The 27,629-nt window shown below is 57.7% G+C and overlaps 2 protein-coding genes across 3 annotated transcripts in view; both read left to right on the top strand.

The window, feature by feature from the left end:
• Window positions 1-317: 317 nt before the first annotated feature.
• Window positions 318-9,057, top strand: UQCRC1 (ubiquinol-cytochrome c reductase core protein 1). Of its 2 annotated transcripts, none has more exons than XM_040445289.1 (13): window positions 318-448; window positions 700-843; window positions 2,848-2,934; window positions 4,000-4,129; window positions 4,349-4,547; window positions 5,085-5,164; window positions 6,583-6,698; window positions 6,938-7,081; window positions 7,213-7,373; window positions 7,484-7,569; window positions 7,904-7,992; window positions 8,345-8,420; window positions 8,862-9,057. In XM_040445289.1, the coding sequence occupies exons 1-13, from the start codon at window positions 380-382 to the stop codon at window positions 8,924-8,926; spliced, it is 1,446 nt and encodes a 481-aa protein (XP_040301223.1). In that variant the 5' UTR covers window positions 318-379; the 3' UTR covers window positions 8,927-9,057. The 2 variants fall into 2 exon arrangements, with proteins under 2 accessions (XP_040301223.1, XP_040301224.1); XM_040445290.1 differs by having other exon boundaries at window positions 320-448; window positions 703-843.
• A 3,763-nt stretch (window positions 9,058-12,820) lies between these two features.
• Window positions 12,821-27,629, top strand: part of COL7A1 (collagen type VII alpha 1 chain) — a 30,794-nt gene continuing 15,985 nt past the window's right edge. The window contains exons 1-54 of the mRNA XM_040445562.1: window positions 12,821-13,057; window positions 13,562-13,742; window positions 14,393-14,558; window positions 14,638-14,731; window positions 14,823-14,984; window positions 15,221-15,384; window positions 15,462-15,591; window positions 15,689-15,805; window positions 15,926-16,072; window positions 16,158-16,274; window positions 16,349-16,498; window positions 16,581-16,709; window positions 17,293-17,436; window positions 17,525-17,650; window positions 17,753-17,896; window positions 18,494-18,613; window positions 18,773-18,916; window positions 19,224-19,349; window positions 19,449-19,595; window positions 19,781-19,903; window positions 20,201-20,347; window positions 20,604-20,738; window positions 20,824-20,970; window positions 21,052-21,188; window positions 21,488-21,614; window positions 21,699-21,845; window positions 21,933-22,105; window positions 22,206-22,241; window positions 22,326-22,352; window positions 22,445-22,489; window positions 22,563-22,625; window positions 23,063-23,134; window positions 23,230-23,265; window positions 23,399-23,434; window positions 23,600-23,671; window positions 23,783-23,860; window positions 24,107-24,133; window positions 24,216-24,269; window positions 24,411-24,473; window positions 24,559-24,618; window positions 24,723-24,758; window positions 24,956-25,000; window positions 25,080-25,115; window positions 25,471-25,515; window positions 25,599-25,634; window positions 25,762-25,794; window positions 26,161-26,193; window positions 26,372-26,425; window positions 26,503-26,562; window positions 26,655-26,690; window positions 26,797-26,877; window positions 26,980-27,015; window positions 27,213-27,257; window positions 27,411-27,488. Of these exons, the coding sequence (XP_040301496.1) occupies window positions 12,973-13,057; window positions 13,562-13,742; window positions 14,393-14,558; window positions 14,638-14,731; window positions 14,823-14,984; window positions 15,221-15,384; window positions 15,462-15,591; window positions 15,689-15,805; window positions 15,926-16,072; window positions 16,158-16,274; window positions 16,349-16,498; window positions 16,581-16,709; window positions 17,293-17,436; window positions 17,525-17,650; window positions 17,753-17,896; window positions 18,494-18,613; window positions 18,773-18,916; window positions 19,224-19,349; window positions 19,449-19,595; window positions 19,781-19,903; window positions 20,201-20,347; window positions 20,604-20,738; window positions 20,824-20,970; window positions 21,052-21,188; window positions 21,488-21,614; window positions 21,699-21,845; window positions 21,933-22,105; window positions 22,206-22,241; window positions 22,326-22,352; window positions 22,445-22,489; window positions 22,563-22,625; window positions 23,063-23,134; window positions 23,230-23,265; window positions 23,399-23,434; window positions 23,600-23,671; window positions 23,783-23,860; window positions 24,107-24,133; window positions 24,216-24,269; window positions 24,411-24,473; window positions 24,559-24,618; window positions 24,723-24,758; window positions 24,956-25,000; window positions 25,080-25,115; window positions 25,471-25,515; window positions 25,599-25,634; window positions 25,762-25,794; window positions 26,161-26,193; window positions 26,372-26,425; window positions 26,503-26,562; window positions 26,655-26,690; window positions 26,797-26,877; window positions 26,980-27,015; window positions 27,213-27,257; window positions 27,411-27,488 (5,052 nt within the window). The 5' untranslated portion in view covers window positions 12,821-12,972. The remainder of the gene's footprint in view (window positions 13,058-13,561; window positions 13,743-14,392; window positions 14,559-14,637; window positions 14,732-14,822; window positions 14,985-15,220; window positions 15,385-15,461; window positions 15,592-15,688; window positions 15,806-15,925; window positions 16,073-16,157; window positions 16,275-16,348; window positions 16,499-16,580; window positions 16,710-17,292; window positions 17,437-17,524; window positions 17,651-17,752; window positions 17,897-18,493; window positions 18,614-18,772; window positions 18,917-19,223; window positions 19,350-19,448; window positions 19,596-19,780; window positions 19,904-20,200; window positions 20,348-20,603; window positions 20,739-20,823; window positions 20,971-21,051; window positions 21,189-21,487; window positions 21,615-21,698; window positions 21,846-21,932; window positions 22,106-22,205; window positions 22,242-22,325; window positions 22,353-22,444; window positions 22,490-22,562; window positions 22,626-23,062; window positions 23,135-23,229; window positions 23,266-23,398; window positions 23,435-23,599; window positions 23,672-23,782; window positions 23,861-24,106; window positions 24,134-24,215; window positions 24,270-24,410; window positions 24,474-24,558; window positions 24,619-24,722; window positions 24,759-24,955; window positions 25,001-25,079; window positions 25,116-25,470; window positions 25,516-25,598; window positions 25,635-25,761; window positions 25,795-26,160; window positions 26,194-26,371; window positions 26,426-26,502; window positions 26,563-26,654; window positions 26,691-26,796; window positions 26,878-26,979; window positions 27,016-27,212; window positions 27,258-27,410; window positions 27,489-27,629) is intronic.

Below are 27,629 nucleotides of genomic sequence, written 5' to 3'. Positions count from 1 at the left end.
CTGGTGCTTTACCCCGGGGCGGGGGCTCCCATTCTCAGACACGCGGCGGCTGCAGCCCTACACAGCGCTGGAACTCCCGAGTACACAGTGGATTCGGGACGCCCGCGGTTCGTGAGAAATATCGCGCATTCTGCCTCCCACGGGTGAAAGGGGAAGAGGAACTGGACTGCGAACGGACCCGCGCAGGCCAGGTGGGTTGATGTGCGCAGGTACCGGTGGACACCGGGACAGAGCCACCGACTAGCCGCATGTGAATATCCAAGGTCTCCGCTAGGAGGCGGCCGAGCGCCATATTTGCGGTAGTGCGCCTGCGCCTCGGACGCCGCTGCGTCCATTCTACGCAAGCGTGGCGCGACCTGGCGCTGACTGGAGCTCGAAGATGGCGGCTTCCGCAGTTTGCCGGGCGGCTAGCGCCGGGACTCGAGTGCTGCTTCGCACCCACCGCTCGGTGAGGCGACAGCGAGAGCGCAAGGCCGCGGAGCGCGGGGCTTCGGAACCCGAACGGGGAGTGGACTGTTAGCGGCGACGGGTCGAGATTGGGGAGGTTCCGGGGTCAGGGCCATGGGAAGGTCACGGCGCTGAGCGGGAATAGGAGTCTCGCGGCTGACCGGAGGTCTGGGGACGGGGTACCCACTGCTGGCCTGGGAGCCGAGGAGCGATCCCGCAACCCAGCCCTAAGTCTCGGTTGTCCCTTTCCAGCAGCCGACCCTGCTGAGGTCGCCTGCCTTGAGGACCACCGCCACCTTCGCTCAAGCTCTCCAGAGCGTGCCAGAGACACAGGTCAGCTTGCTGGACAACGGACTGAGAGTGGCCTCCGAGCAGTCCTCCCAGCCTACCTGCACGGTGAGCGGGGCCCCCTCTTGGGAGGTCGCCTCCATACTGCTCCTGGCGTCTTTTCTCACGACAGGGTGTGACCTTGGGCTCGAGTCCTCTGTGGTTTGGGTCAGACTTCTCTCCGCCGCTGGATTGATTCTGCTACCTTAATCCCGACCCCAGCTAGGCTTGACTTCTTGGGCCATTCCTTACAATAACACTCATTTAGCATATGATGCCTGCCAAGCAGGAGGCCAAGTTCCTTTCCAGCGTTTTCCTTTCCTTAAGCAGCGCATACGAGAGAAGTGATCCTGTTTTCATTTTACAGTGAGGAAAATGGGTTTCAGAGACCTAAGGTGACTGCTAAACTCATGGCCCAAAGTCATGATCTCCTGGCTAGACCACTCACGCACTTGCGAAAGGAATGCATTTGAAGATTCCAAAGAAATGGATGACTTTCCAAAAAATACAAATTTGCAAAATTGACTTAAGGAGAGAAATCTTGGCTAGATACAGTATATGAATAGGTGAGAAGATTCTCAAGATGTAATCCTCTTCTCTGGACCCCACACTCCAGGGTTAAGTGGTTTTATTGGTAAATTATTTTAGTTTTTCAGGAACAGATAATGTCTTTTGTTATAAGTTGTTACTAAATACAGTAAAAGATCATGGGCAGCTTCCTTATATGACACTTCTATGAACTGATCTGTTAAGACAGTTTGGGAGATGGGGCACCTGGATGGCTCAGTTGGTTAAGCGTCTGACTCTTGGTTTTTGGCTCAGGTCAGGATCTCAAGGTTTGTGCATTCAAGTCCTGCCATTGGGCCCTGCACTGACCACGCAGAATCTGTTTGGGATTCTCTCTCTCTGTCCCTCCTCTGTTCACACTCTCTCCCTCTCTCAAAATAAGTAAATAAACTTAAAAAAAAAAAGTTTGGGAGAGAATGCTGTATTTCATGGACTCTGAGATGCTCTAGATTGTAAGGGGCACCACTGTGCTCCAAATGTCAGAGAAAGATCGCTGTCAGTTATAATCTAAAGATACAGGTTGTTAGGCGAACTCTACTTCCTAAGATGTTAGTTATGAAATAGATGTCAGTGTAAGAATTTACAACATATGTGTATCAGCATCTTTTAGGAAAGTAAGTGTGAAATTTTTAAATCAACTGTGAAGGAAAATTAAAAGACTAGAACTATGTGACCTATGTGAGGTGCATGGTGTGGCGTGTGTTTCATAGCACACCAGGAGACTATTAAGAAAATCATGCGAGGGGCCCCTGGGTGGCTCTGTCGGTTAAGCGTCCAACTTCTGCTCGGTGATGATCTTGAGGTTCGCGAATTTGAGCCCTGTGTCAGACTCTGTGCTGACAGCGCAGAGCCTGGAGCCTGCTTTGGATTCTGCGTCTCCCTCTCTCAGCTCTTCCCCCGCTCACACCCTGTCTCTCTTTCTCTCAAAAATAAATAAACATTAACAAAAAAATTTTTTTTCTTAATTATGGGATTCTCTCATTGGGTGCCAAGGAGACACGGTGCAATGTTAGGTATCCAGGTCTGATTAAAACTTTTTTTAATAACTGTGAGCGAAGTCTACTTGCTTAATAGGATAAAACATTCATCGTCTAAACCAACAGCCTCCTTCCTTAATGGGGAAATGACAGAATCACCAGAACAAAGGTAGGGTATAATTTTTAGAAAAGAGAAAATAAATTGTTGTTTGCAAATGATGTGTTGCTTGCCTAGAAAAAATTAAAAAATCAACTGAAAGGCAAGACAGAATATAAAAAGTTCATATTGGTAATGGAGCCGAGTGAATGTGCACAGGTAGAAACTTCCTTGGAGTAGGTCCTTTTTCAGCCAGTGCCTGTGCCCAGGGCATAGCTGTATCTCCAAGCACAGGGGGCCTACTGAGACAGCTCTCTCCCACTCTGGGACCATGAGCCCCATCCTGGGACTTCTGCTGAGTCACCCAGAGTAGGGTGTGAGTGGAGTCTGGGGTGGTTTGTGTGTTACCTTTGTTGGTGGCTTCTCGTCCAGGTCGGGGTATGGATTGATGTTGGCAGCCGTTACGAGACTGAGAAGAACAACGGGGCAGGTTACTTTCTGGAGCATCTGGCTTTCAAGGTGAGGCTCCTGAAGTCCTGCATCACCCCTGGGCTTACAGCTGCCTATTGTCCCTCCTGAGGATGCAGGTCAGCAAAGCCAACCTCTTCAATTATGGGCTTCAGCTAGGGGGGCGATCTCTGGCTGGCCTTTCTGGAAGGAACCATGAGGGCTTGGCCTCTCCTGAGTGAGCACTTACCTGGTCAGCCCCTGCACAAGGCTCCTAGAGCCAGAAAAAAACCCAGGGAGCTGCAGGAACCCCACTCCTCACAGAGAGGCCAGGCCTTGTTATGTGCACACGCTGGTGTGGAATCGAACACGTAGATAGATAACGTGCGTTTTAACAAATTCACAGACACAGGCAAGTATGTGTTCTTGTGAAATGTTCTGCTCTGGCAGAATATCCAGACATCTCTTGTTTGTAGAAGTAAATACTGAGCTCTCTTGAAGGTGGGGACAGTCACCACCCTCAGCCCCTAAGCCAGCCCATGTTGGTATGGAGTCTGAGTTTTTTGAATGAATGAAAAAATGGAGAAGGAGATATGGATCAGTAGGGGTGTGGAGCAGGACCGGGTAGGTAGCTTAGCTAGCAGCAGCATCACAGATGTGTATGTAGATCTCAACATGCGTGTGTGTGTGCCCGTGGACAGCAACACCCACACATACATAGGGGACTGGGGTCGAGTCCCACAGAGGTGTCCACTAGCACATACACAGTCATATGAATGGCATGGGGGTAGAGTGGGTAATGGCAGTGTCATCTAAACATTGATGTGACATAATCTGGCTATGACTGTCAGTAAGGTGATTGGTAAGATCAGGCTGCTATGGGGCTCTGGATTTCAGGCAGCACTTGCACTGACCGTGCCCTTCTCTCCTGGCCCCTGGCTGTCTCCATTCTGTTAGCCCATGATACTGTGGCCTGCTCGGCACTTGGTGAGGACAGACTGTAGACTGTACATCTCCATAGTCTTTGATGAGGAAGGTGCCTGTAGACCACTGGTCCTGCTGGGACTTTAGCCTTTGAAGATAGGGGTCCTCAGTTCCCACGTGGCTCCTGATGGTCGTCTTGATATCTGCTTCCAGGGAACAAAAAATCGGCCTGGCAATGCCTTGGAGAAGGAGGTGGAGAGCATGGGGGCCCATCTCAATGCCTACAGCACCCGGGAGCACACAGCATACTACATCAAGGCGCTATCCAAGGACCTGCCAAAAGGTAACATCTGGAGGATGGGGCAGGGACGGGGATAGGACTTCAGGGGTACAGAGGACAGGCCCCCAGGAACTTGGCCTGGCTGAAGAGTGGGGTTACCATGACAGCAGATCCTTGCCACAGGGCATGCAGGCATGCCAGGCCTGGGAGTTTTGTGCTGTTACTGGCCTGCAGTGGCCCCACCTGCCCTTTGGTTCCCAAACCTGCCCTTCTCACGTCCAGCTGTGGAGCTCCTGGCCGACATTGTGCAGAACTGTGCCCTAGAAGACTCCCAGATTGAGAAGGAGCGTGATGTGATCCTACAGGAGCTGCAGGAGAATGATGCATGTATGCGGGACGTGGTCTTTGACTACCTGCACGCCACAGCATTCCAGGGCACACCTCTAGCCCAGGCTGTGGAGGGGCCCAGTGGGAATGTCAGGTGAGGGTTGGCTGGGCCTGTGCTGGAATGTGTTCAAGCCCCGCCCACGCGAGTTTGGTTTTAGTTGCCCTTTGTTATTATACGTTCTTAATTTGCACAACTGGAAATGTTTTCTCTGTGCCCTGTGGTCCTTGCAGGGCTTTTTAAATACCTTTACGGTCTTCACTCACATTGCGGGCTTCTTTGTAGGGTATGATTCTGTGCGTGTCCTGAAATCCTGAGGGAGGGAGCGTTGGGAATCTGTATGGCTCCTTGTTCCCGGGTGGGATAAGCACTGATACCGCCCCTTGAGAACCTCACAGCATCAGCTCACCCCCTCCTCAGAGAGGAAGGACTGAGCCTGACCTAAAGGCAGACGTGAAGCGGGGCCCCAGAGGACTGGTCGACAGAGATGAGAAAGGGGATTGAGGGCTGTGCTAGGGCTTGCTCCCCGGAGAAGCCATGTCTTCCCTTGTCTATCTCCTCAGCACTGTTTTGTGAGACCCAGACTGCTGTGGTTTGGGAGAGGCATTAAGCTATTGGCCATATGTCTTGCAGGAAGCTATCTCGTGCAGACCTGACCGAGTATGTCAGCAGGCATTACAAGGCCCCTCGCATGGTGCTCGCAGCAGCCGGAGGTGAGTGATGGGCTCACTGAAGCCCTGTGGTAATGGGTGCGTGGGCACCAGCCTTGCTTACTGGAGCCCAGGTCTCTTGGTTCTGACCACAAGGGATCTTCCACTCCTGGGCACCCTGTTCCTGTCTTGTTCTTGTGGAGAGTGATCTCTCTCCCATGCTCTCTGAGGTGGGATGGCATTCTGCCCTACCACCACCACTGGGACCTGCCACATAGGGATGCTGCTCCCCCTCATTAGTACAGGCCTTTCTCAGCCCCACCTGTGTTAGGAGATCCAGTTTGCAGGCTGGTGGGAGATACTAGCTCCAGGTTTGTTCCTTATAGCTTTGCTAGTGGGCAGGCCAGACACTGGGGTGTGACAACACACATTCAATGACAAACCGGGAAGTGCCTTCAAGGGGAGGCACCCAGTGGCAGGGGGACTGAAATGGAGGACCCAGAGTTGGAGGTTAGGGGGTGCTCTTGGAACACATTATTGTTGGAACTGAGGTCTAAGGAATGGGGGGGTCATTCAGGTGAGGAGTAGGGAGCCCGAGCAGAGGGGCAGGGCGGTGTCATGGCCTGACACTTGGCTGCCACATGGGGGGCCAAAGCAGAGGCAGGCCAGCCAAGGAGGGGCTGTGGCATGTTTCTGGTGGGAGGCAGCAGGAGCAAGGGAGGGAAGTGGATGGACTCAGGATAGTTCTATCAATGGAAATCTGCAGGAGGTCTGGCCGTGGTGGGGAGGGTGAGATTAAGGATGTTTCTCTAGCTTGTGGTCTTGGCAGCTGGATGGGTGAAAAGGACTGATGAAAAGAGCATGATTGGGGGCTTCAGGGCCTGGGAACCTGGGAACCAAGAGCAGTGTAAGCTAGTGACATGTGAGATTGTGTTGAGTCCAGTGGGGTCCGGGCACCTACAGGTCGAGATGCTAGAGCAGCAGAGGCCTCCTCTTGTCAAGGCGAGGATGTGAAGTCTGCAGGGGTCCTGAGGGCCTGAAATTACAATGTTGTTTATAAACGTACCCGGAGGTGGTCACGGCCCTGCAGTAGCACCTCTTTGTGTCCTCTCATTTGCCACCGCCCACAGGGCAGCAGCCCCCATCGGCTTGAGGAAGGGCCAGAGGGGCAAAGCAGGACAGGTGGTCTTGTGCCCAGGGAGCCCCCATCTCGTCCTTGATGTGGGTGAGAACGCATCACATGAGGACCCACCTTCAGGCGCAGCATGCAGCTGCTTCCCTGTGGTTGAGGTGACGGATGCTGTTCGACCCTGAGGTGCTTGCCCTGCCTGTGAGGCGGAGTCTGTCTGTGGCGGATTCTCTTCCCTCACCCTGTCCTGATGTCCTGTTTTCCTTCTGCCGTCTCCCAGCAAGATGGGACGTGGGGTCCTCCCCCTGTGCGTGAGTCCCCTGACTGGTAACCATGCTCTCTGTCTCGGCAGGGGTGGAACACCGGCAGCTGGTAGATCTCGCCCAGAAGCACTTCAGCGGCGTCTCTGAGACATACACAGAGGACGCTGTGCCCACTCTCGCTCCATGCCGCTTCACTGGCAGCGAGGTGGGTGGCCTTGTGGGCAGGGGTAGTGTTCTCAGCTGGGGCCTCTGGAAGGATGCTTGCGTACAAGGTTATCTTCATGACTCCAAAGGTGCCTCAGGAGTTGTGAACGGGTCCTGTGGCTGCTGCCTCACAAGCACACACGTTCACGCGCGCATGGGCATGCTTCACCCACACCCTGTACCTTTTCTCGTCGCCCGGACGTTGTGGCCGTCCCTCAGTCTCGCCATGTACTGTTTCAGATCCGCCACCGCGACGATGCTCTGCCATTGGCCCATGTGGCTATTGCGGTAGAGGGGCCTGGCTGGGCCAACCCGGACAACGTGGCCCTCCAAGTAGCCAATGCCATCATTGGCCACTATGACTGCACTTATGGTGGTGGCACGGTGAGTGCCAGGGCGGGCACGGGACTTTGTCCTCAAGGAACAGAGGGTGTCAGGCCGTGGGCTCCTGTACTGGGGTTCAGGGTGTGGACCACAGGCAGGAGGGTGGGTGCTGATGGTCCTTGCCCCGGTAGCACCTGTCCAGCCCACTGGCTGCAGTCGCCGTGGCCAACAAGCTGTGCCAGAGTTTCCAGACCTTCAATATCTGCTACGCAGACACTGGGTTGCTGGGTGCACACTTTGTCTGCGATCGCATGAAAATCGATGACATGATGTTCTTCCTGCAAGGCCAGTGGTGAGTGTCAGCCTAGTACTGCTGGGTGCAGGAGAGGCCTTTGAGGACAGTGAGGGGCTAGGAGACAGCACGGTCTCTTGGGATGACCATCCCATCCCCTGCCCTTTTAGGATGCGCCTGTGCACCAGTGCCACAGAGAGTGAGGTGCTCCGGGGCAAAAACATCCTCCGAAATGCCCTGGTGTCTCATCTGGATGGTGAGTGCAGCAGCCCTGTGGGGAGGGGGTGGAGCGCATCCTAGCAGGGACAGCCCCAGTGTAGCCACCATTCCCAACTAACATGGGAAAGGCAAACTTTGAAGGCCATGCCATACCCCACTCCCACCCCCAGGGGCTTGGCATGTCGGGTACAGGTGTGGGTGGGCCAGGTCGTCAACAGCCCATCGCTACGGTAGCAGATGGCTGTAGAAGTGAGGGTTGGGATCTGGAGTCTGAGCACAGTCCCAGTGTCAGCCTGGAGCCAGAGCTTCACTGTGTGCCTGTGGTCCGGGACTGGACCGGGTGGACCTGGAAGCCTCCCCTGACCTTGCAGGCACCACTCCTGTGTGTGAGGACATCGGACGTAGTCTCCTGACCTATGGCCGCCGCATTCCCCTGGCCGAGTGGGAAAGCCGGATTGCGGTAACGAGGGCCCCTGGGAGATGTTCTGGAGTCTAGACCTGGCAGGCTCCCCAAAGGGCGGGGAGTTGAGGCCTGATGGTGCAGATTGCTCCCGTAGGCTTCCCTGATGTCCTAGGCAGCGTCACCAGCAGGGGTGGCATAAGTGGAGGGCAGGGCAGAGGCACTGATGGCTGAGGAGATGGGTGGGGCCTGTGGTGGTCTACAGGAGGAGGGCCCTGCCGCCTTTCCCCTTTGGGTAAGGGGGCAGTGCCATGGTTCATATGGAAGATCTTGGTCGGCTGGGTAGTGTTGACTGGCTGAGGTGGTCCCAGGAGCCTGCCTGTCAGTTGGCGTGCTCTGTCTCACCCTGCAGGAAGTGGATGCCAGTGTGGTACGTGAGGTCTGCTCCAAGTACTTCTATGATCAGTGTCCAGCAGTGGCTGGATTTGGTGAGTGGCCTAGAGGGCCTGTTCTTTATCCTTCTCAGGTCTCCTCTTAGGCTCCCCTTCTGCCTCTGCTCCCCCACCCCCTAGCCTATCCTGGCAGCAGCAAACTGAGGCCCCTGAGAGGCTCTGCCCAATAGCCTGGCTGCCAGGGAGTTCTTGCTCAGAAAACCTGTCCCAGCAGCTCCCTGACTCCCTGCCAAGGTGCCTCCATCAATACCCCACACCCGCCAGGTAACGGACACCTCCATGTATGGGGTGGGGCTCCAAGAGCCAGGGAGCATGAAGGGACAGGCTCAGCACCCCTGGGGGAATGTGCTTTTCCTTTTTTCCACTCAGAGCCTGTCTTGTGCTGCTCCGGGCAGCCCTGGATCGGGTGCGGCACAGGGCCAGGTGTCCCTGTGCAGGCCAGGCACCCCACCCTGACGCCCCACCCTATCCCCACAGGCCCCATTGAGCAGCTCCCAGACTACAACCGGATCCGTAGTGGCATGTTCTGGCTGCGTTTCTAGGCTGGAAGGCTGTGCAGGCAAGAGGGCGGGGCCGGGGTTCATGGTCTACCTCCCGCCCCCTAACATACCACCTCAGCTCTTCAGACCTGTGTGCGGATTACCTTACCTCCAATAAAAGCCTGTGTTGAGAACTGCGTTGTTCTTCTCTTCACATTGCCATGGAGTCCACTGGGCAGTGGATGGGGGAGCAGGGACTTCCCTCCAGTTGTGTATCCCCCAGATCCTTCCATCTTCCCACATGCTGATGTATCCTCAGCCAGGGGCAAGCGTGGGGGCCACAGCACAGAAGCCGGAAGCCTTTGATGCCTGCAGGAGTTGAAGCCAGATGTTTCCACTTAGCCACATGGGGTATGCTCCTGACTAGTCTGTCCCAAGAGTAGGGTGTGGGAACACATGCTTTTGCCCTGGTAGAGGTCCCAGCTTGGGAACTCTGGTGGCTCAGGAGGGAAGCGCTTTGATGTGGGCCTTGTGCAATCGCCTTCTGGCAGTCCCTGGTTCCCTGGATGGACCAGGAAGGGCTAAGGTCTGTCCCTGAGGAAGCCTCCTTCATAGGTTTACTCTGGATTCTGGGAGGAGGATAGCCTGGGGCATAGTGTTCCTATTTGATTTCTAACTGTTGCCTGGACAGGCAGGGCAAGAATCCTTTGCCTCGATTTGCCGCTGACTCAGGCTCCGAGAATAGCCCTGAGCTCAGTGGGGCCTGAGCCCCCCTCCCTTGACTAGATCTGTCCCAGGCAAGTCCTGAGCTGCTGGCCTGATGATCCCCTTCCCATCTCCCTGAGGCAGCCAGGACCTGGTGGAGCTCTCAGCTATCTAGTCCCCCCACCCACCACCTTCAGGCCCTGGTCCCACAAAGCAGGTGGGCAGGTAGGCCCTTCTTCCTGTGTCCCCAGCCCTTCTCTAATCAAGTTCCCTGGGAGCCCAGGAGGGAAGTGGAAATGAGAGGCTGGATTCTCCTATGAGAAGTGCTGCTGGCAATCAGTTGGGAGCAGGGTCCTGGGACAAGGGTTGTTGAGAAGTGGGCTCTTCAAAAGTCACCCAGCCTCCCAGTCCTGTAGTGGCCAAAACAACTCTTGAATCACTCTTGCCCTGCCCCAGTGCTTTCCCTCCCCCCTGCATCTCTTTGTTGCCACCAGTTGTCAATTAGGAAATAACTTTCAAGCGCCTTCTAGAGCCCAGAGCTGGATCCAGGATTCAGGTCATCCTCCTACTTTGTGCGATTGGCTCAAGAGAACCTGCTGGACAGCAGAGAACTCTGACAGACCCACCCTGGGTGCTTACAGATGCAACACACCCGGTCTGGGAAACAGCAAATGCTTAATCTTGGTCTAAAGTTTGAGCTCCTGGAATGTGGGGCTTGATTTCTAAGCCCAGGCATGGTCTTCAAAGGCTCCAGGTGTGCTGGACACAGAAGAGAGCCCAAGCGCCTGGAAGGGATCTGGTCCTAATGGGTCTTGCACACCAAGCCAGGGAATTTGCTCTTTACTCTGGAGGCATGTTGGAGGAGATGCACTGGAGGTTACTGGGAAGAGAAGTGACTTGGGCAGCCTGAGACTTAGCACAAGGACTCTCAGGCTGGATTTCTGTGGCACACTAGTGAGCTGCAGTGTGGTAGAGCAGTGGTCACAGCTGTAGGAAGAGCTGGAGCGAGCTTCAGGGGACAAGCAGGACAGCAGCCCCAAAGGGGCCGGGGTACCCCAGAGGAGGGGTACCCTGGAAGATGATAACCTGCCTAGCTTTGGTCACAGTTCTGATAAGAAATTTGGAGGTGTCCGGACAGTGGGATGTGTGGGGCTTGAATCCTGAAATAAAGCCCCTGTTAGAGATGTGGTGCCACCTGGCAGAGGTAGTGACTGAAGCCAGAGAAGCAAATGTCTGGGGGATGTGAGAAGAAGGACAGAACTCTGGGGCCCCACTACCCAGATGGAAGGAGCTGAGCTCAGGAGCTGTGCCCTAGTGTGTGTGCCTGCCGGGAGGTTGGAGCCAGCGGTCTTAGAGGGTCACATTTGCTCATGGGCCTCCTGGGAGCTCGTTTCACACCCATCCCCACCTGTGCTCAAACCTCCCTAACAGCCTCTCAGCCGTTTGAAAGATCCTCATGCAGCAGGCAGCCCTTCCTTTCAGGGGCACATCATGGTCCTGATACCTTCTCAGCCGGGTGTCCAGTCTCCCTAAAGGCTAGACCGTGTGTGTGACCATACTGTATGTGTCCTCTGCTGTACAAGAGGAGCTAAGGGTCTTGGAGACTGTAGGGAGATTGTGTCTGGTTCTCTGCTGCACTCACCTACCGGATAGCTTCAAGGGGTTTGGGTCCTGGGACATAGCTGAGGAGACCATGACCTTGGAAAAAGGTTCTGGGCCCCATAGGTCACAGCACTGTATCCTGTGAGGGGGAGGGTTCAATAATAAAAGGGGTCATTCTGTAGCTTCAGTCTTACGGGCAGTAGGGAAACGGACAGCATGATGGTCTTCATTGCCTCCAGCTCTGGCCATACCAGAGACCCCAGGCTGTGAAAGAGCCCAGGGAAAATGAAGTGCTGTCCCCATCTCTCCCCACTCATTCTGTTGATTCCCAGGAGAGGGCTGGGGTCAGGCAGTCAGAAGGGGCCCGGTGGCAGTGATGAGTATAGACATACTTTGTGGGCTTCTCAGAATTCTCTAGGACTGGCAGGAAAACAAACAAAAAATGGGGCCTGCTGTTCTTGGGACTATCTCTGCCTTGGTGTCACTCCCCTATAAGACACGCATGTACAAAGATTCACCTCCTCCGGGTAGTATTTGTGACCTGGAGATGCGTTCAAGGGGACTGTCTACAGCCACAGAAGCCAGTCGAGGGAGATGGGTGGGAAGTCAGGCTGGTTAAGGGGAGAGCTGTGGGGCAAGGGTATTTATAAAGGTGGCAGCCACAGGTGGCCCCTGAGGGCAGTGAGGAAAGGAGGGAGGGCCCACAGTGGCCTCTGGGCCTGGTGGGGTTAATGGGTGGAAGAAGGTCTTTGGGAAGAACAGAGTGAAGGAGGAGACTCTGGCAGGCCAGAATGAGGACATGTAGTTAGGGGGACTTAGAGCAGGACAGGGCCACCAGTGGGGGTGTAGGCAGGAAGGGGTGGATTCCTGAGAGCTGAGCTGTCACTGTGGGTGGTCCCACCCTGCACATATGGACAATCCCGGTCCCTACAGGCACAGCTGGATGGCATCTGCCTGGGACTGGTTTAGGGCATGGTAGGGGGTGTGGGGTACTGGGGTAGACACGTATGCATATGCATGACACAGAATCTCTCCTCCTGGCTTCCCCCTCCCAAGGTGGGGGTGGGGTGGGGTGGGCATTTTTCAGATGCAGACCAGTGGTGCCTTGGTTTCCCTGGGATGAGCCCAGAGCACCTCATTCCCTGGGGGCTGTTCTGGCTGTCAAGGGGTTTGGGGTGGGGCACAGGAGATCCAACAGACAGAGGGATGGCTGAATCACAGGAGTGGCCGGCGGGACTCATGGCCTGAAGGCTTGTCTGGGCACCCCCATAGGGTGCGGGGTGAGTCATCTCCAGCTGCAGCCTCCCCCCACCACCATCCTGCTGTCTCCTCTGTCCCCAGGAACCTATTTGAATTCCAGCCTCCAGCAGTCATGTCACTAGTCACTCTGACCTTAAAGCAGCGAAGACTTCTGACCCTAGACAGAGTTGGAGAGGTTTCCCTCAGCATTTGTCAAGAACCTTCCCGGGGAGTCCCGGAAGCCACAGGAGGTGGGGGGCTTTACACTTAAGTAGACTCAGATCCTCTGCCGGGCAGGGGAGGTGGGGGCGGCGTCCTTTGGGACGCAGGGTGGGGGGCGGGCCGCTTAGGACCCCGCCCGCAGCTCCGCCCCCCGGGATCAGGGACTTTTTCTCTGCCGTGGCGGCGGGACCGCAGCAACGGCTGGCGGCGGGAGCCGGCGGACAGACAGACCGGCAGGCAAGACCCGGGTTAGGGTTGGGGGAGCGCTGGGCTCGGACTTGCCACAGCCGCGGGCCGAGGGACAGAGCCGGGGGCCTGGCTGACCGACTCCCCCACCCAGGATGAGGCTGCCGCTCCTGGTGGCCGCGCTCTGCGCCGGGATCCTGGCAGGGGCGCTCCGAGTGCGGGCCCAGCAGAGGGAGAGAGGTGGGCACCGCCGGGAAGGACGCCGTCCAAGCCGCTGCACCCTGTCACTTGTGGCTTTCATCCGGGACCCCCCACCACCACGATCCTCCCCGCATCTCTGCTAACTCTCTCCCCACTTCCCAAACCCTCCGCTGCAACCCCGTGCTGGCTCTCCCAAACGGCATCCTATTCTAATGGGTCTCAAACTCTGGCTCCCCAGATGTGCACTGGGTCGCCTACTCTCTGTCACTCCACCCTGGCCCCTTGAGGCCAACCCCAGCCCCCAGATCCACACCGGCGTCCGTGGCTCTCCCTTCTCTAAACACACCAGTCCTCCATGGAGAGTCTGCTCTGGGCCCCTCCGTGCCACCCTCCAAGTCTCCCAGGCCCAAGGCGGCCTGCGCTGGTTGGCTTAGCTGATGAGGCCTACTCCATCCTCCCCAGCCCCTAGTGCGGAGGGACCATAGCGCAGGGAGGGGTGGGTGGGCTCCAAGAAAAAAGCATGATGGCTCCTCCCTGCCCCAGTGACCTGCACTCGCCTTTATGCTGCTGACATCGTGTTCCTACTTGATGGCTCTTCGTCTATCGGCCGTGGCAACTTCCGTGAAGTGCGTGGTTTCCTGGAGGGACTGGTGCTTCCATTCTCTGGGGCAGCCAGTGCACAAGGTGTGCGCTTTGCTGCTGTGCAGTATAGCGACGATCCACGGTGAGTGGTAGCCCCTGGAGCTGGGAACCCAGAGATCTGGCCAAGACTCTTCCCCCCAGAAGCAGAGAGCCCCGAAACCCCTAGGCCAGGTTTTCCGGAACCCAGAGACACCCTCCCCGCACCACCACCCCCCCCCCCGCCCCGCCCCTGGCCAGGACATCCTGTGGAGACAGAGGCCGGGATCTCCCAGGTAGAGTCCTCACACCTGAGACACCTCCAGTCTATTGTCCTGCCAAAGACGAGGCTGTCTTTTCTAATCTGGAGATGGAGAGCCCAGGGGCCTCAGATGCCCCCTGCCTACTGAACTCTCCATGTTCCAGCCCTCTGCCTCTCCCCTCACACAGGGCCTCCCTGTCTGGCCAACATCCACCTCCCTATGACTAGACCCTTCCTCCCACAATTACTTAATTTTAACTAGACATCCTGCTTCCCGAGGCAGCGAGCCCCAAGAGCTCCAGCCACCAGCAGAGCACAGAGGGGTATCAGAGGAGTTTGTTAACTTAATGGCTTCAGAGGTGGAGGGCAGGAGTCACAGAACCAAGAGGACCCTCAAAGAGGCCTGATATTCACAGGCCTCACCCAGAGGCCTCTTAGAGGCCAGGGCCAGAGGTCTGTTGCCACCTGTTGCCACCTTCCCTCCCCTGTTGCAGGACGGAGTTTGGCCTTGATGCATTTGGCTCAGGCTCAGGGGGCGAGGTGATCCGAGCCATCCGTGAGCTCAGCTACAAGGGGGGCAACACGCGCACGGGGGCTGCAATTCTCCACGTGGCTGACCACATTTTCCTGCCCCAGCTGGCCCGACCTGGTGTCCCCAAGGTGATCTCCCACCCTACCATTCCCCCCACCAAGTTAGCTGCCTGAGGCAGCACTGATTTACCCCCGGCACCTGCCCCAGGTCTGCATCCTCATCACAGATGGGAAGTCGCAGGACCTGGTGGATACGGCTGCCCAGCGGCTGAAGGGGCAGGGGGTCAAGCTGTTTGCTGTGGGTGAGTACCCATCTGGGGTGACAAGTGGGCTATGGCAGGGGCCAGTCAGAGGGCATGTGGACAGCTGAGCTCTGATTGGGCATCACCTCAGGCATCAAGAATGCCGACCCCGAGGAGCTGAAGCGAGTTGCCTCACAGCCGACCAGTGATTTCTTCTTCTTCGTCAACGACTTCAGTATCTTGAGGACACTGCTGCCCCTTGTTTCCCGGAGAGTGTGCACAACTGCTGGTGGTGTACCTGTGACCTTGCCCAGTGAGTTCCTGCCCCCACTTGTGCCCTGACCTAGACCTCTGACCTCCCTCCCCAAACCTGAGGGTGCTGCTTCCATTCCCTGTGCTCCTGACACCAAGCTGGGGGTTCTGTCCTCTGATCCTGCCCTTGAGGTGCTGATCTGACCTTATGTGCCCCCGACCCTTGACCCCAATGCTACACTTTAAGTCTGACCCCTGATCCTCCTGCCTGATTGCCTGACTCCTCACCCTTCCCAGCTGATGACTTGACATCTGGGCCACGAGACCTGGTGCTGTCCGAAGCAGGCAGTCAATCCTTGAGAGTACGGTGGACGGCGGCCAGTGGACCTGTGACTGGCTACAAGGTCCAGTACACTCCTCTGACAGGGCTGGGACAGCCACTGCCAGGCGAGCGGCGGGAGGTAAGGATGTCAGGAGTGGTAGGTGGAGGGCTGGGGACTTGGCTGGGCAAGGTAAAGTGACCTCTGGCCTTGGGCAGGTGAGCATCCCAGCTGGTGAGACCAGCACACAGCTGCAGGGTCTCCGGCCACTGACTGAGTACCAAGTGACCGTGGTAGCCCTCTACGCCAACAGCATCGGGGAGGCTGTGAGTGGGACAGCTCGGACCAGTGAGCAATTCTGCTAACCTCTGACCCCGTTCATCTAATTGCCCAGTAACCCCTTCCCACTCCTGACTCCACTAATCCCTGCTGGACCTTCCCCCAGCTGCCCTGGAGGGGCCAGAGCTGACCATCCAGAATACCACAGCCCACAGCCTCCTGGTGGCCTGGCGGAGTGTGCCAGGTGCCACTGGCTACCGTGTGACATGGCGGGTCCTCAGTGGTGAGTGAGAAGTGTGGGCTGAGGGGGATCTTGGCATGTCAGACAGGGTTGTAGGGTCCTAAGTCTGCAAGGCGCGCTGATCCCTTGGTGCCCGCCCCCCCCCCCCCCCCGCCCGTGCAGGTGGTGTCACACAGCAGCAGGAGCTGGGCCCTGGGCAGGGGTCAGTGTTGCTGCGTGACCTGGAGCCTGGCACGGACTACGAGGTGACTGTGAGCACCCTGCTCGGCCGTAGCGTAGGATCTGCTGCCTCCCTGACTGCCCGTACTGGTGAGAAGGCTGGGTGCTTTCTTCGCGCTGGGTAGGCAGGCGGGCAGGGCACAGAGGCCACTGACATCCCCTGTGCCCTGGGCAGATGCTTCCGTTGAACAGACCCTGCGCCCAGTCATCCTGGGGCCCACATCCATTCTCCTTTCCTGGAACTTGGTGCCTGAGGCCCGCGGCTACCGGCTAGAATGGCGGCGTGAGAGTGGTCAGTGCAGGGGAGAGGGGCGGGCAGGCAGGGTCAGGCTCGGCTTCAGCCAGCCTGACGCTGTCGTCTTGCAGGCTTGGGGGTGCCACAGAAGGTGGTACTGCCCTCTGATGTGACCCGCTACCAGCTGGATGGGCTGCAACCAGGCACTGAGTATCGCCTCACGCTCTATACTCTGCTGGAGGGCCGCGAGGTAGCCACGCCTGCAACTGTGGTCCCCACCGGTGAGGGCTCCGTGGGCCTTGCCAAGTGAGAGGGGAAGGTACAGGGGCCCGGGGCAGCCTTTAATGCTGTGCTCTCCAACAGGGCCAGAGCTGCCCGTGGGCCCTGTGACGGACTTGAAGGCAACAGAGCTTCCTGGGCAGCGGGTGCGAGTATCCTGGAGCCCAGTCCCCGGTGCCACCGAGTACCGCATCACTGTGCGCAGCACACAGGGTGAGGTGGACACAGCCACACCCGGACACACATTAAAGTTCCAGCTTTTGCGGTCTGACTACACCTTCACCCCAACACATTGCACCTCTGGGTTTCTACGGCCTGCTCCTGTCTCCTTGTCCGACTATCCCCCAAGGTGGAACTGAGCCCAGGCCTGTCACAGTGTCTTTCTGCTCCCAGCCCTGCCTCAGCCCATCTTCTCACCCGGATCTGTCTCCACTCCCTGCCCTGCATCCCTGCCTGCAGCTTTGGCCCTTCTCCACAATCCCAAACTCAATCCCTGCCCTTCTGTTACTCTAGCTGGAACCACTGTCCACACTGACCTCTCATCCCCTGTCCCCATCCAGTACTGACCCCCATCACCCCACATCACTGTCTATCAATGACCTGTCAACTCATATCACTATCCACTGATTTCTGTCATTCTACATTCCATGTCCCTGTCCACTGACTCCTATCATCCTGTATCTCCGTTCATCACTGGTGCATTATCCTGTGTCATTGTCCATCACTGACCGCCATCATCATCCCACATCCCTGTGTCTCACGGACCCCTGCCCACCTACTCTGCCTTCTCTCTTAGGGGTTGAGCGGACCCTCGTGCTTCCTGGGAGTCAAACAGCCTTTGATTTGGATGATGTCCGGGCTGGCCTAAGCTACACTGTGCGGGTGTCTGCTCGAGTGGGCAGCCGTGAGGGCGGTGCCAGCACCCTCACTGTCCGCCGGGGTGAGCACACAGGAGGGTTGTGGGGGGACAGCTTCTTGATTCACTCTGGTCCCGGTCTTGACCCCTGACCTCTGCCTTTAACCCCCAGAACCGGAAACCCCACTTGCCATCCCAGGGCTACGAGTTGTGGCATCAGATGCAACACGGGTGAGGGTGGCCTGGGGACCTGTTCCTGGAGCCAGTGGATTTCGGATTAGCTGGAGGACAGACAGTGGTCAGTGTGGGGTGTGTGGGAGGGCTGTGGAGAGGAACAACTAGGGTTTGGGGGATTGAGGGGGCAGGCAAGAGCCATGCCAACACTTCCCTCTGACCCTAGGTCCGGAGTCCAGCCAGACATTGCCCCCAGAATCCACTGCCACAGATATCATGGGGCTACGGCCCGGAACCTCCTACCAGGTGGCTGTGTCAGCACTGCGAGGGAGAGAGGAGGGTCCCCCTGTGGTCATCGTGGCTCGCACTGGTCAGGGCCTGACCCAGCCCCTTGACTGGCTATCTCCAGTGCCCCTTCAGACCCCCCTGCCCCCCTTCACAGATCCTTGTTTCGCTCCAGAACAGCCTCCCTCTTCAGATTCCCACTGCCTTCTCCCTCAGAGTCCTGCTTTCTCCTTCGGCCTCCCTTGCCTCCTCTTAAGCCCCCATCTTCTTCAGATTCCTCTGCTTCTCCTCAAAGATCCCACTCTCTTTGCCCTCAGATTTTCACCACCTCATCTCTCAGGCTCCCACTGCTTTTTCTGCTCCACCTTGCTGTCCTCTTAGGCTTAGACTTTTCCCTTTGTCAGACCCCCTCCCTGCCTCCTCAGACCTCCATCAGAACCCTATTATCTTCTCTGTCAGACCCTCTTCTCTCTGATTCCTATCACCTGCCACCTCAGATTCCCACTATCTCCTCTGTCAGATCCCCAGTTCTTCTGCCATCTGGCCCATTAACTACCCCCTCCATCAGATCCCTGCCTCCTTTTAGACTCTCACAGCCTTCTTTTAGATAGTTCCCCAAAACCTCCTCCATCAGACCCTCCACTGCCTCCTCCATTGGACTTCCCATTGCCTCTCCCCACAGACCCACTAGGCCCAGTGAGGACTGTTCATGTGACGCAGACCAGCAGCTCATCTGTCACCATCTCCTGGAACAGGGTTCCTGGTGCCACGGGATACAGGGTCTCCTGGCACTCAGGCCATGGTGGGGACCAGGGGTTTTGGAGGGGACCAGAAGTTTTAGAGGGTCATGGGGGGCAGGTCTGGGTGGAATAGGGGCTGGGGGGTTTTATTAAAGGTCCAGGTGGGGCATTGGGGGGCAGAGTCTAGCTAGCCCTGGAGCTGCGTCCATCCTCACTCCCAGGCCCAGAGAAATCCCAGTTGGTTTCTGGAGAGGCCACAGTGGCTGAGCTGGATGGGCTGGAGCCAGATACGGAGTACACGGTGCATGTGTGGCCTCATGTGGCCGGTGTGGATGGGACACCCGCCTCTGTGGTTGTCAGGACAGGTGAGTGGGCCCTGGCCAGCTCGAAATCACATCTCACTGGCTACGCCGCCCCGGTTGACCACTCCATCACTGCTCAGTGAGTTCTCCACATTGACACTTAGTCCACCCTCAGCGACCTCCTGGCTGCCCCACACTGCCCACTCTGGGGCACTGGCCTTATCCCTCTCAGAGGTTGCCTACACTGACCGGTCCATACTAACCTCACACTGACCTTCAGACCTTCCTGCATTGACCATGTTTGCACTCCACCCTGTTCTCTGCCAGCCATCCAGTGGCCCCTGACCCCTTCCCCTGCCTTTGCCCTCAGACCCTGCGCCCGTGGGCAGTGTGTCGAAGCTGCAGATCCTCAATGCCTCCAGTGATGTTCTGCGGGTCACCTGGGTCGGGGTCACTGGAGCCACAGCCTACAGACTGGCCTGGGGTCGGAGCGAGGGTATGGTTCCCTGACCCTGCCCTTGTCCTTCCTGGCTGGGACTGCCCTGTCTGGTAAACCACCCCCACCCCGACCGTTGCCCCATGCTTGCCTGGCCAGGTGGCCCCACAAGACAGCAGATGCTCCCAGGAAACACGGACTCCGCCGTAATACGGGGCCTCGAAGGCGGAGTCAGCTACTCGGTGCGAGTGACTGCTCTTGTGGGGGACCGTGAGGGAGCACCGGTCTCCATTGTCGTCACCACGCGTAGGCGGAGCTTGGGCTGGGGCGAGTCTGGGATTGGCCTCCACGGTTTGGGGGCGGGGTTTGTGCTCTGCGGGTTAAAGGGGGAAGGAAGGATGAAGCCTGGGATGGGCAAAGGGGTCGGTTGGGATTGGCTTAGGAGCCAGTTGGGGGGCGGAGCCTCCCTGAGTACCTTGCTTTCCCTGTAGCGCCTGAGGCTCCGCCAGCCCTGGAGACCCTTCGCGTAGTGCAGCGAGGCGAGCACTCGCTGAGTCTGCGCTGGCAGCCGGTGCCGGGGGCACACGGCTTCCGTCTGCGTTGGCGACCCGAGGGTGAGAGGTTTCCCTCGGTAGGGGGTCAGGGACCGATGGGGGCGGGGCTGGTGGCGGGGTAGGAGAGGTAGGTCAGTGAGTGGGCCATGTCTGTCAGTGTCAGTGGGGGGATGTGCTGTGCGCTGGGATCAGTCATGCGGGGTCAGTAAAGAGAACAGGGTGAGAGAGAATGAGGAAGATCGGTTAGGAGGGTGGATCTGGTTAGCAGGGTCAGTCAGTGAGGTGGGCGAGATCATTAATGCCCGTCTGTAGCATCTTCCCACATGCCTTGGGTCCCCACTTCCATGCCTGCCCCAGGTGGCCAGGAACAGTCCCGGGTCTTGGGGCCCGGTATCAGCAGCTATGAACTGGATGGGCTGGAATCAGCAACCCCATACCGAGTGTGGCTGAGCGTTTTGGGGTCAGCTGGAGAAGGGCCCCCCACAGAAGTGATTGCACGCACTGGTGAGCCCAGAGTCCACTCTTCCCTGGTGTGATGTTTCCCCCACTGATAACCCGCACTGGTTTCCTGCACCCCATGGCCCTGAGTGACTCCTCCTGTAGCCCCTTACCACTCCTGTACCTGGGGTGACCCCAGCATGATCTCCCTTGACACTTCCTTTGCTAAGATGATCCTGCCCCAGAACCTCTTCAGATGATCTCTCTCTTCTGGGTTCTCAGGACATAGACTCTGATCCCTGGTTTTTGATTCCTTCTTCAGAGTCACCCCGGGTGCCAAGCACTGAACTGCGTGTGGTGGACACTTCAATTGACTCAGTGACTCTGGCCTGGACCCCAGTGTCTGGAGTATCCAGCTATATTCTGTCCTGGCAGCCGCTCAGACGCCCTGGCCAAGGTGAAGGGGAGGCCAGGATTGGGGTGGGCTGGCAGTTGGGGCTCTGTGGAAGACCTCCTGTTTAAACAGGTTTTATCTTTTGCAGACATCCCTGGGGCCTCACAGACACTTCCAGGGATCTCGAACTCCCAGCAGGTGACAGGGCTAGAACCTGGCATCTCCTATACCTTCTCCTTGACACCGATCCGGGAGGGTGTACGGGGTCCTGAGGCCTCTGTCACACAGAACCCAGGTAAGGTGGGCACAGTGGGAGGGGCGTAAGGGGGTAGCTAGATGGGCCAGCTGCTTCAGTAACTCAGCCCCTTTCCTGCAGTGTGTCCCCATGGCCAGATGGATGTGGTGTTCCTGCTGCACACCACTCAGGACAATGCTCATCGTGCAGAGGCTGTAAAGCGAGCCTTGGAGCGTCTGGTGTCTGCGCTTGGGCCTCTTGGGCCACAGGCAATCCAGGTTTGGCCCCGGAGACAAACAGACCCCTTCCTATCCCAGCCCTTCCCCATCCCACGCTTCACAGCAGCTACCATTTCCCTCCTCCACCACTGGTCCAATCTGTCTCCCAGCCCTTTCCAGGCTCCAGATCTCCTCATCTGCTGGTTGGCTGCCTATACTGCCATCACTGCTGACCCCCTAGTGTTCAGGTTTAGTCCCATTCCCTGAGCTCTATATCCCGCCCCCCCCCTCCCCGCCCCGATAGACTCTGCCATCCTTGCTTTGCCATCTTCCCCAGGCTCTGTGTTCCCCCACCCCAGGTTGGCCTCCTGTCCTACAGTCATCGGCCCTCCCCACTGTTCCCACTGAATAGCTCCTATGATCCTAACATCATCCTGCAGAAGATCCGCAGCATCCCTTACATGGACCCAAGTGGGAACAACCTGGGTAAGGACTGCATTGTACATGGACTCTTGGGGCCTACCTGTTGGGAGCTGGGTGCCCTGGGTTCTGACATGTTCTTTCTCCCAGGCACAGCTGTGGTTACTGCTCACAGACACCTATTAGCACCAGATGCTCCTGGGCGCCGCCAGCATGTACCAGGGGTAATGGTTTTGCTAGTAGATGAGCCCTTGAGAGGTGACATCTTCAACCCTATCCGTGAGGCCCAGGCTGCTGGTGAGGAGGAGGGCTGGTGGGGATGGGGCCTGGGAGTCGGGCTGGCTCCAGCAGGGTTGTCATGCAGGCTGCTGGACCCCTCCTTAGGGCTCAGAGTGATGATACTGGGCCAGGCTGGAGCTGACCCGGAACAGTTGCGTCGCTTGGTGCCAGGCATGGACCCTGTCCAGACTTTCTTTGCTGTGGATGACGGTCCAAGCTTGGACCGGGCAGTCAGTGGTTTGGCAACATCCCTGTGTCAGACAGCCTTGGCCACTCAGGTTTGCAAGGGGCCTCTGGGGGAGGGGTGACTGGTGGGGGAGAGGGAGCTGGAGACTCTTGGGACAATTGCCTAGCCTCAAAAAGACCTTATGTCCACAGCCACAGCCAGAGACTTGCACATTGCATTGTCCAAAGGTAAGTGTCCAGGGTTGAGAGGGTGGGCGAGGGCCACACCCGGGGCTAGCCACTCTGACCCTCATGTAATGTATCTTTCCCCAGGGTCAGAAAGGGGAACGTGGAGAGATGGTGAGTGACCCTAGTTGGGGGCAGAGAATGGTTGGGGGTCAGTGTGGCTGGGGGAGGTTGGTGGCACAGGGCTCACTGATCACCCTTCCTAGGGCCTGAAAGGACAAGCCGGGCCTCCTGGCCCCCCCGGCCTCCCGGTGAGTGCCTCCCCACGCCTGTCCTCTGCCCCCTGACCAGAGTACTGCTTCCTTACCTGCTCTCTCCTCTCAGGGCAGGGCTGGTGCTCCTGGACCCCCAGGGCCTCCTGGAAGTACCGCTGCAAAGGGTGAGAGGGTGAGTGGAAATCATTGGGGTTCCCCGAAGACACTCCTCCAAGTGTTCTCAGGGTTTTTAGAAGACAGAAATAGAGAGCAGGGCTAGAACCGCAAGGGTGTTAGAAGTCTAAGTGGACATTTAAACCACACCAGAGACTCTGGGGCAGGGCCTACAGTAGAACAGCCAGTGGGGTTTTGAGACTCCCCCCGAGAGCCTGGGTGTAAGTTCTAAATCCCAGAGGCAGGGAAGGCCCCTCCACCTCATCATTGCCCTGGTACCTGGGATGAGTCCCCATTTAGCTCAGAAAGGCTGCTTCTCTGCCCCACTGCTCCACCCCAGCAACACTCAGGGGCCTGTGGGGTGGGAATCTAGATAAAGAATAGTCTCGGCTCCTCCCGCAAACCAAGGGCACGGAGGGAGGGTCCCTTCCTGCCCTGACCTCTTTGACTCCTTAGGGCTTTCCTGGGACAGATGGGCCTCCAGGCAGCCCTGGCCGCCCTGGGACTCCTGGAACCCCTGGCTCCAAGGTAAGCAAGCCTTGCCCTTGCAGGTCACTTGGTAGGACTCTTTGCTTGAGTGGGTGAGTAGGTGGTCTGACTGCCCTGACTCCTTCCATTTACAGGGCTCCCCAGGGTGGCCTGGCCCTCGTGGAGATCCAGTGAGTTGCTTTCCCTTCTTTGCTCACCCAGTGTCTTCCCAAAGTTCTTTCTGGAGGGTGGGGACCCGTTGGGGGTGGGCAGTGTGGATGCGCTTGAGCCCAAGCATCACCCTTTGCTCTATTTTGTCCTCAGGGAGAGCGAGGACCTCGAGGCCCAAAGGGGGAGCCGGTAGGTGAAGGGGGAAGGGAGGGAGCCAGGATATCCCAGGGAGGAGCAGGCTGGATGCTATGCGGGGCCTGTGGCATGATAAGGAATACCTGGGTACCTCTGGGAACTTCTCCCGCCTCAAGGCTCCCATGCCCTGAATCCTGCCCTTTGCTTTCTGTCCTGCAGGGAGATCCCGGGCGAGTCATTGGAGGCGAAGGCCCAGGGCTTCCTGGGCAGAAAGGGGACCGTGGACCTCCAGTAAGTTCTACGATGTGTGGGGGCAAGAGGTGTGTGGTGGGGAACCAGCAGGAGGCAGGGTAGGAGTAAGGGTCAGTGGGGTTGTACTTTATACTTTGTCTCCTCCATTAGGGCCTCCCTGGATCCCGTGGCCCACTGGGGGACCCAGGACCCCGTGGTCCCCCAGGAATTCCTGGAACGACTGTGAAGGTGACAACATGATCCCTTTATGGTCTCATGACCTCAATGTGATCCAGTGACCTGGTGACCCCATTTGAACCCATATAACCCCTACTGGTTGCTCTGACCCCATATGACCCCTTAGCCCCCCCATGACTCCTCAGTTCCTCCGTGACCTTTGTAATCCAATTTGTCCCCATGACCTTCATTTCTCCTGGTATATTTGGGAGTGGAAGTGTGGTCCAGGGTCATGGAGTCATGATCTGTCTTTTCCAGGGTGACAAAGGTGATCGTGGGGAGCGGGTAAGTGAGGGGCAAGGTGTCCTGGGGGTGGCTTGGAGTCTGATTCCCATTGGCTGGCTCCTGACCTACTGTTCTCTCTCAGGGCCCCCCAGGACCAGGTGATGGTGGCACTGTCCCAGGGGAGCCTGGGCTGCCGGTGAGGGAGCCTTGAGGCTCTGCTGGGGAACTTGGGGGCCATCTCAGGGGTGTGGATACTGAGGCTGAGGCTCTTCTGGGGCAGTGGGTGGGTGCTGGGCCTCATAGTTTGGGGCTCACGTTTTCACTCACTTTCTCCTAGGGTCTTCCTGGAGGCCCTGGACCCCAAGGCCCAGTTGGCCCCTCTGGAGAGAAAGGAGAAAAGGTGGGAGGCCTGACCTCTTGGTGTGCCCATTCTAGGGCGGAGGCTGAGGGAGGTAGGGTCTTCTACTCATCTGTTTCTCCTTCAGGGTGACTGTGAGGATGGAGCCCCAGGCCTCCCAGGACAACCTGGGAGCCCGGGTGAGCGGGTGAGTGTAGGGGCAAGGGTTCTGAGGGGTGGGCACAGCTCCCTCAGCTTCCCACCCTCTATCCTATGCTTATGCCCAAACTCAAGTATCCAAACCCCTTCTAGGGCCCACGAGGACCTCCTGGGGACATTGGCCCCAAAGTAAGTGCTATTTTGGGAGGTCAGGTGTGGGGTGTGACCACTGGGACAATTCTAGGGCTGGGGGCTGGGGGAGGATCAGGAGATGAGGGCTCTCAGCACGTCAGAGGTTGTAGTTTCGGAGGCAGGATAGCTAGAGTTTGAGACGCCTTCTCTAGGGTTTGACAGTCAAGGCGCCTCTCCTATCTCTCTCCCCTTAGGGTGACCGAGGACTGAAAGGGGCTGTGGGTGAGATTGGCGAGAAGGTAAGTGCAGCCTAGGGCTTTCTCAGGGCCCCAGAGGGTCTGTGGCCAGACTCGGCTCTGACCCATTCTGTTCCCTCAGGGTGAACGTGGACCCCCCGGCCCAGTGGGACCACAGGTGAGCCCTCTGACCTGATGCCAGTGTCCAGCTGACCTGCGCTCTGTGCCCCTTCCTGGTTCTGACTTCTCAACCTTGATGCCCCCTGCCCCTGGCCCTCCACCTCTCCTCACATGACTCTTGCTGAGGCAGGCTCCAGCCCTTAACCCCCAGGACCTGCTTTTTACTTCCTGACCCTGCTGAACTGACCTTGACTTCCACTGACCTGGACTCTGTCACCCCTCAGTTTGACCCCTGCTGCCTAAATCCTGACCTTTTGTGCCCTCTCTTCAGCATCCCCACAATTTCTAGCCCTTGCTTGCTACTATCTCCCTGCCCATCCCCCGGGATCAGCATTTCTGCTCTTCTTTCCCAGGGGCTGCCTGGAGTGGCTGGACGTCCGGGAGCTGAGGGGCCCGAAGTGAGTCTGTGACTATGGTAGGACGGGGAGAGGGGTTTTCAAGTGTTCCTCCTGCTCTGGCTTCACACCTTTTCCACATGCAGGGGCCGCCAGGACCCACCGGCCGCAGAGGAGAGAAGGTGAGTCATTGCCTGGGCGTCAGTCCCTCCCACCCCCTGCACTTGGGATTGTGACAGGTGGGACACCAGGACCTGGAGTTCCTAGATGGGTCTCTGACTCATCCCTGCCCCCATCCTTTTTCCACAGGGGGAGCCTGGTCGCCCTGGGGACCCTGCAGTGGTGAGCAAAGGGAGGATGGGGCTCTGAGCACAGCGTGGCTCCCTGAGCACTGGCCTGCCTGTAGACCAGTATTCTAGGCTGAAACCCCATAACCTTGGGACCATGGGAAGGCTAAGAGTTCTGTGACTCTCCTGATGCCACAATGCATCTCCCGACTCTTGGCTGTAACCTGTGACCCTGTGACCATCATACAGGTCATGAACTCTGTGTAACCCCTGCCCTGCTCCCAGCGGTGACTCTGTGACCTCTGGACAGAGACTGAGCTCTATCTATGACTTCTAGTTCCATATTACCTCATCCCCAGTCAATCACGTAGTACTGTGATCCCCAGGCAGGGCCAAGTGTGTCTGTCCTGTTTGTTTTCAGGGACCTGATGGTGCTGGGGCCAAAGGAGAGAAGGTAATTCTGGCGAGAGTGAAATGGAGGCTGATCCAGGGTTGAGGTCAAGGTCATGGGGTCTGCCTTTAGGCTTGCCTGGAGGCCCCTGGAGGTCATAGGGTTGTGGCATGATTGCTGGATTGTGGGGTCATGGAACCTGGGGCTGATGCTGATGGTTGATGGTCTTTGTTACTTCCAGGGAGATGTGGGGCCCACGGGGCCTAGAGGAGCTACAGGAGTCAAAGGGGAGCGGGTGAGTGAAGGGACAGTGTCTAAGGGGGTAGGGCAGGTGAGGGTTGTGCTCCCTGACTTCTGATCCTTTTGCCACAGGGCCCACCTGGCTTGGTTCTTCAAGGAGACCCTGGCCCCAAAGGAGACCCTGGAGACCGGGTGAATAAATGTGGGGCTGGGGAGTGTGGCAGGAGATGAGGTAGTACCCGGGAGCCCCAACTAAGTCCTGTACTCCCCCCTACACCCTGCAGGGTCCCATTGGCCTGACAGGCAGAGCAGGACCCCCGGTGAGTACCTATGGCCTTGGGTAACCTCAAGGTTTCTGGGGTTACCACCCCTCAGGGACTGGCTGCTATGTGCATCCTGCATCACCCCACTTTGGCTCCTCCACAGGGTGACTCAGGACCTCCTGGAGAGAAGGGAGACCCTGGGCGGCCTGGCCCCCCAGGACTCGTCGGCCCCCGAGGACGAGATGTAAGAAAGCTGGAGTTGGGGGAGTCTTGGGGGGTAGGAGAGTGGAATGTTGCTGTCATCGCGGGGGATCTTGGGACCAGGACTGATTCTCATGTCTCTCAGGGTGAAGTTGGAGAGAAAGGTGATGAAGGTCCCCCGGTAAGACTCCTTCCCACTCTGATTTCTGACCCGGTACCCTTGCATTGTGATCCCACTGGACTGGGGGCTCCCCCAGGTCATCAAATCCATTCCCTTGCCTACTGTCTATCTGGCGCCCAGACCCTTCTCTGCCCCTGCTCCTTGAGTCAGTTTGAGCCCAAGCCACCTGCTCAGTGTGGCTTTCTCTCCATCACCAGGGTGACCCAGGTTTGCCTGGAAAAGCTGGCGAACGTGGCCTTCGGGTGAGGCTGGCAGGGAGAAGTAAGGGGGTGCATATTGTGATGGGAAATTCAGGCATGGTTTTGGGGGTGATGGGGAACCTGAACAGTATGGGGGGTCATGGGAAAACTGCAGAATGCCACGAGGGCCTGTCTCAGACCAGCTGCTCTTCTCAGGGGGCACCTGGAGCTCGGGGACCTGTGGGTGAGAAAGGAGACCAAGGAGATCCTGGAGAGGATGGACGAAACGTGAGTCCTAACCCTGACCCCTAACCCCAACTTCAGCCATCCAGTTCCCAGCCCCCGCTCCTGCCATCCCAACCCTGCAATGATAAACGCTCACAATCCCCTGTCACCCCTTCGTCACAACCCCCAAAGGCCACCAGGATCCCCATG

Source organism: Herpailurus yagouaroundi, unplaced genomic scaffold (genome assembly GCF_014898765.1).
Source record: "Herpailurus yagouaroundi ecotype Mexico unplaced genomic scaffold, PumYag 193, whole genome shotgun sequence".
Taxonomy (NCBI): domain Eukaryota; kingdom Metazoa; phylum Chordata; class Mammalia; order Carnivora; family Felidae; genus Herpailurus; species Herpailurus yagouaroundi.
The sequence above is the reverse complement of the archived record's forward strand: the minus strand, read 5'-3'. Positions and strand labels throughout refer to the sequence as shown.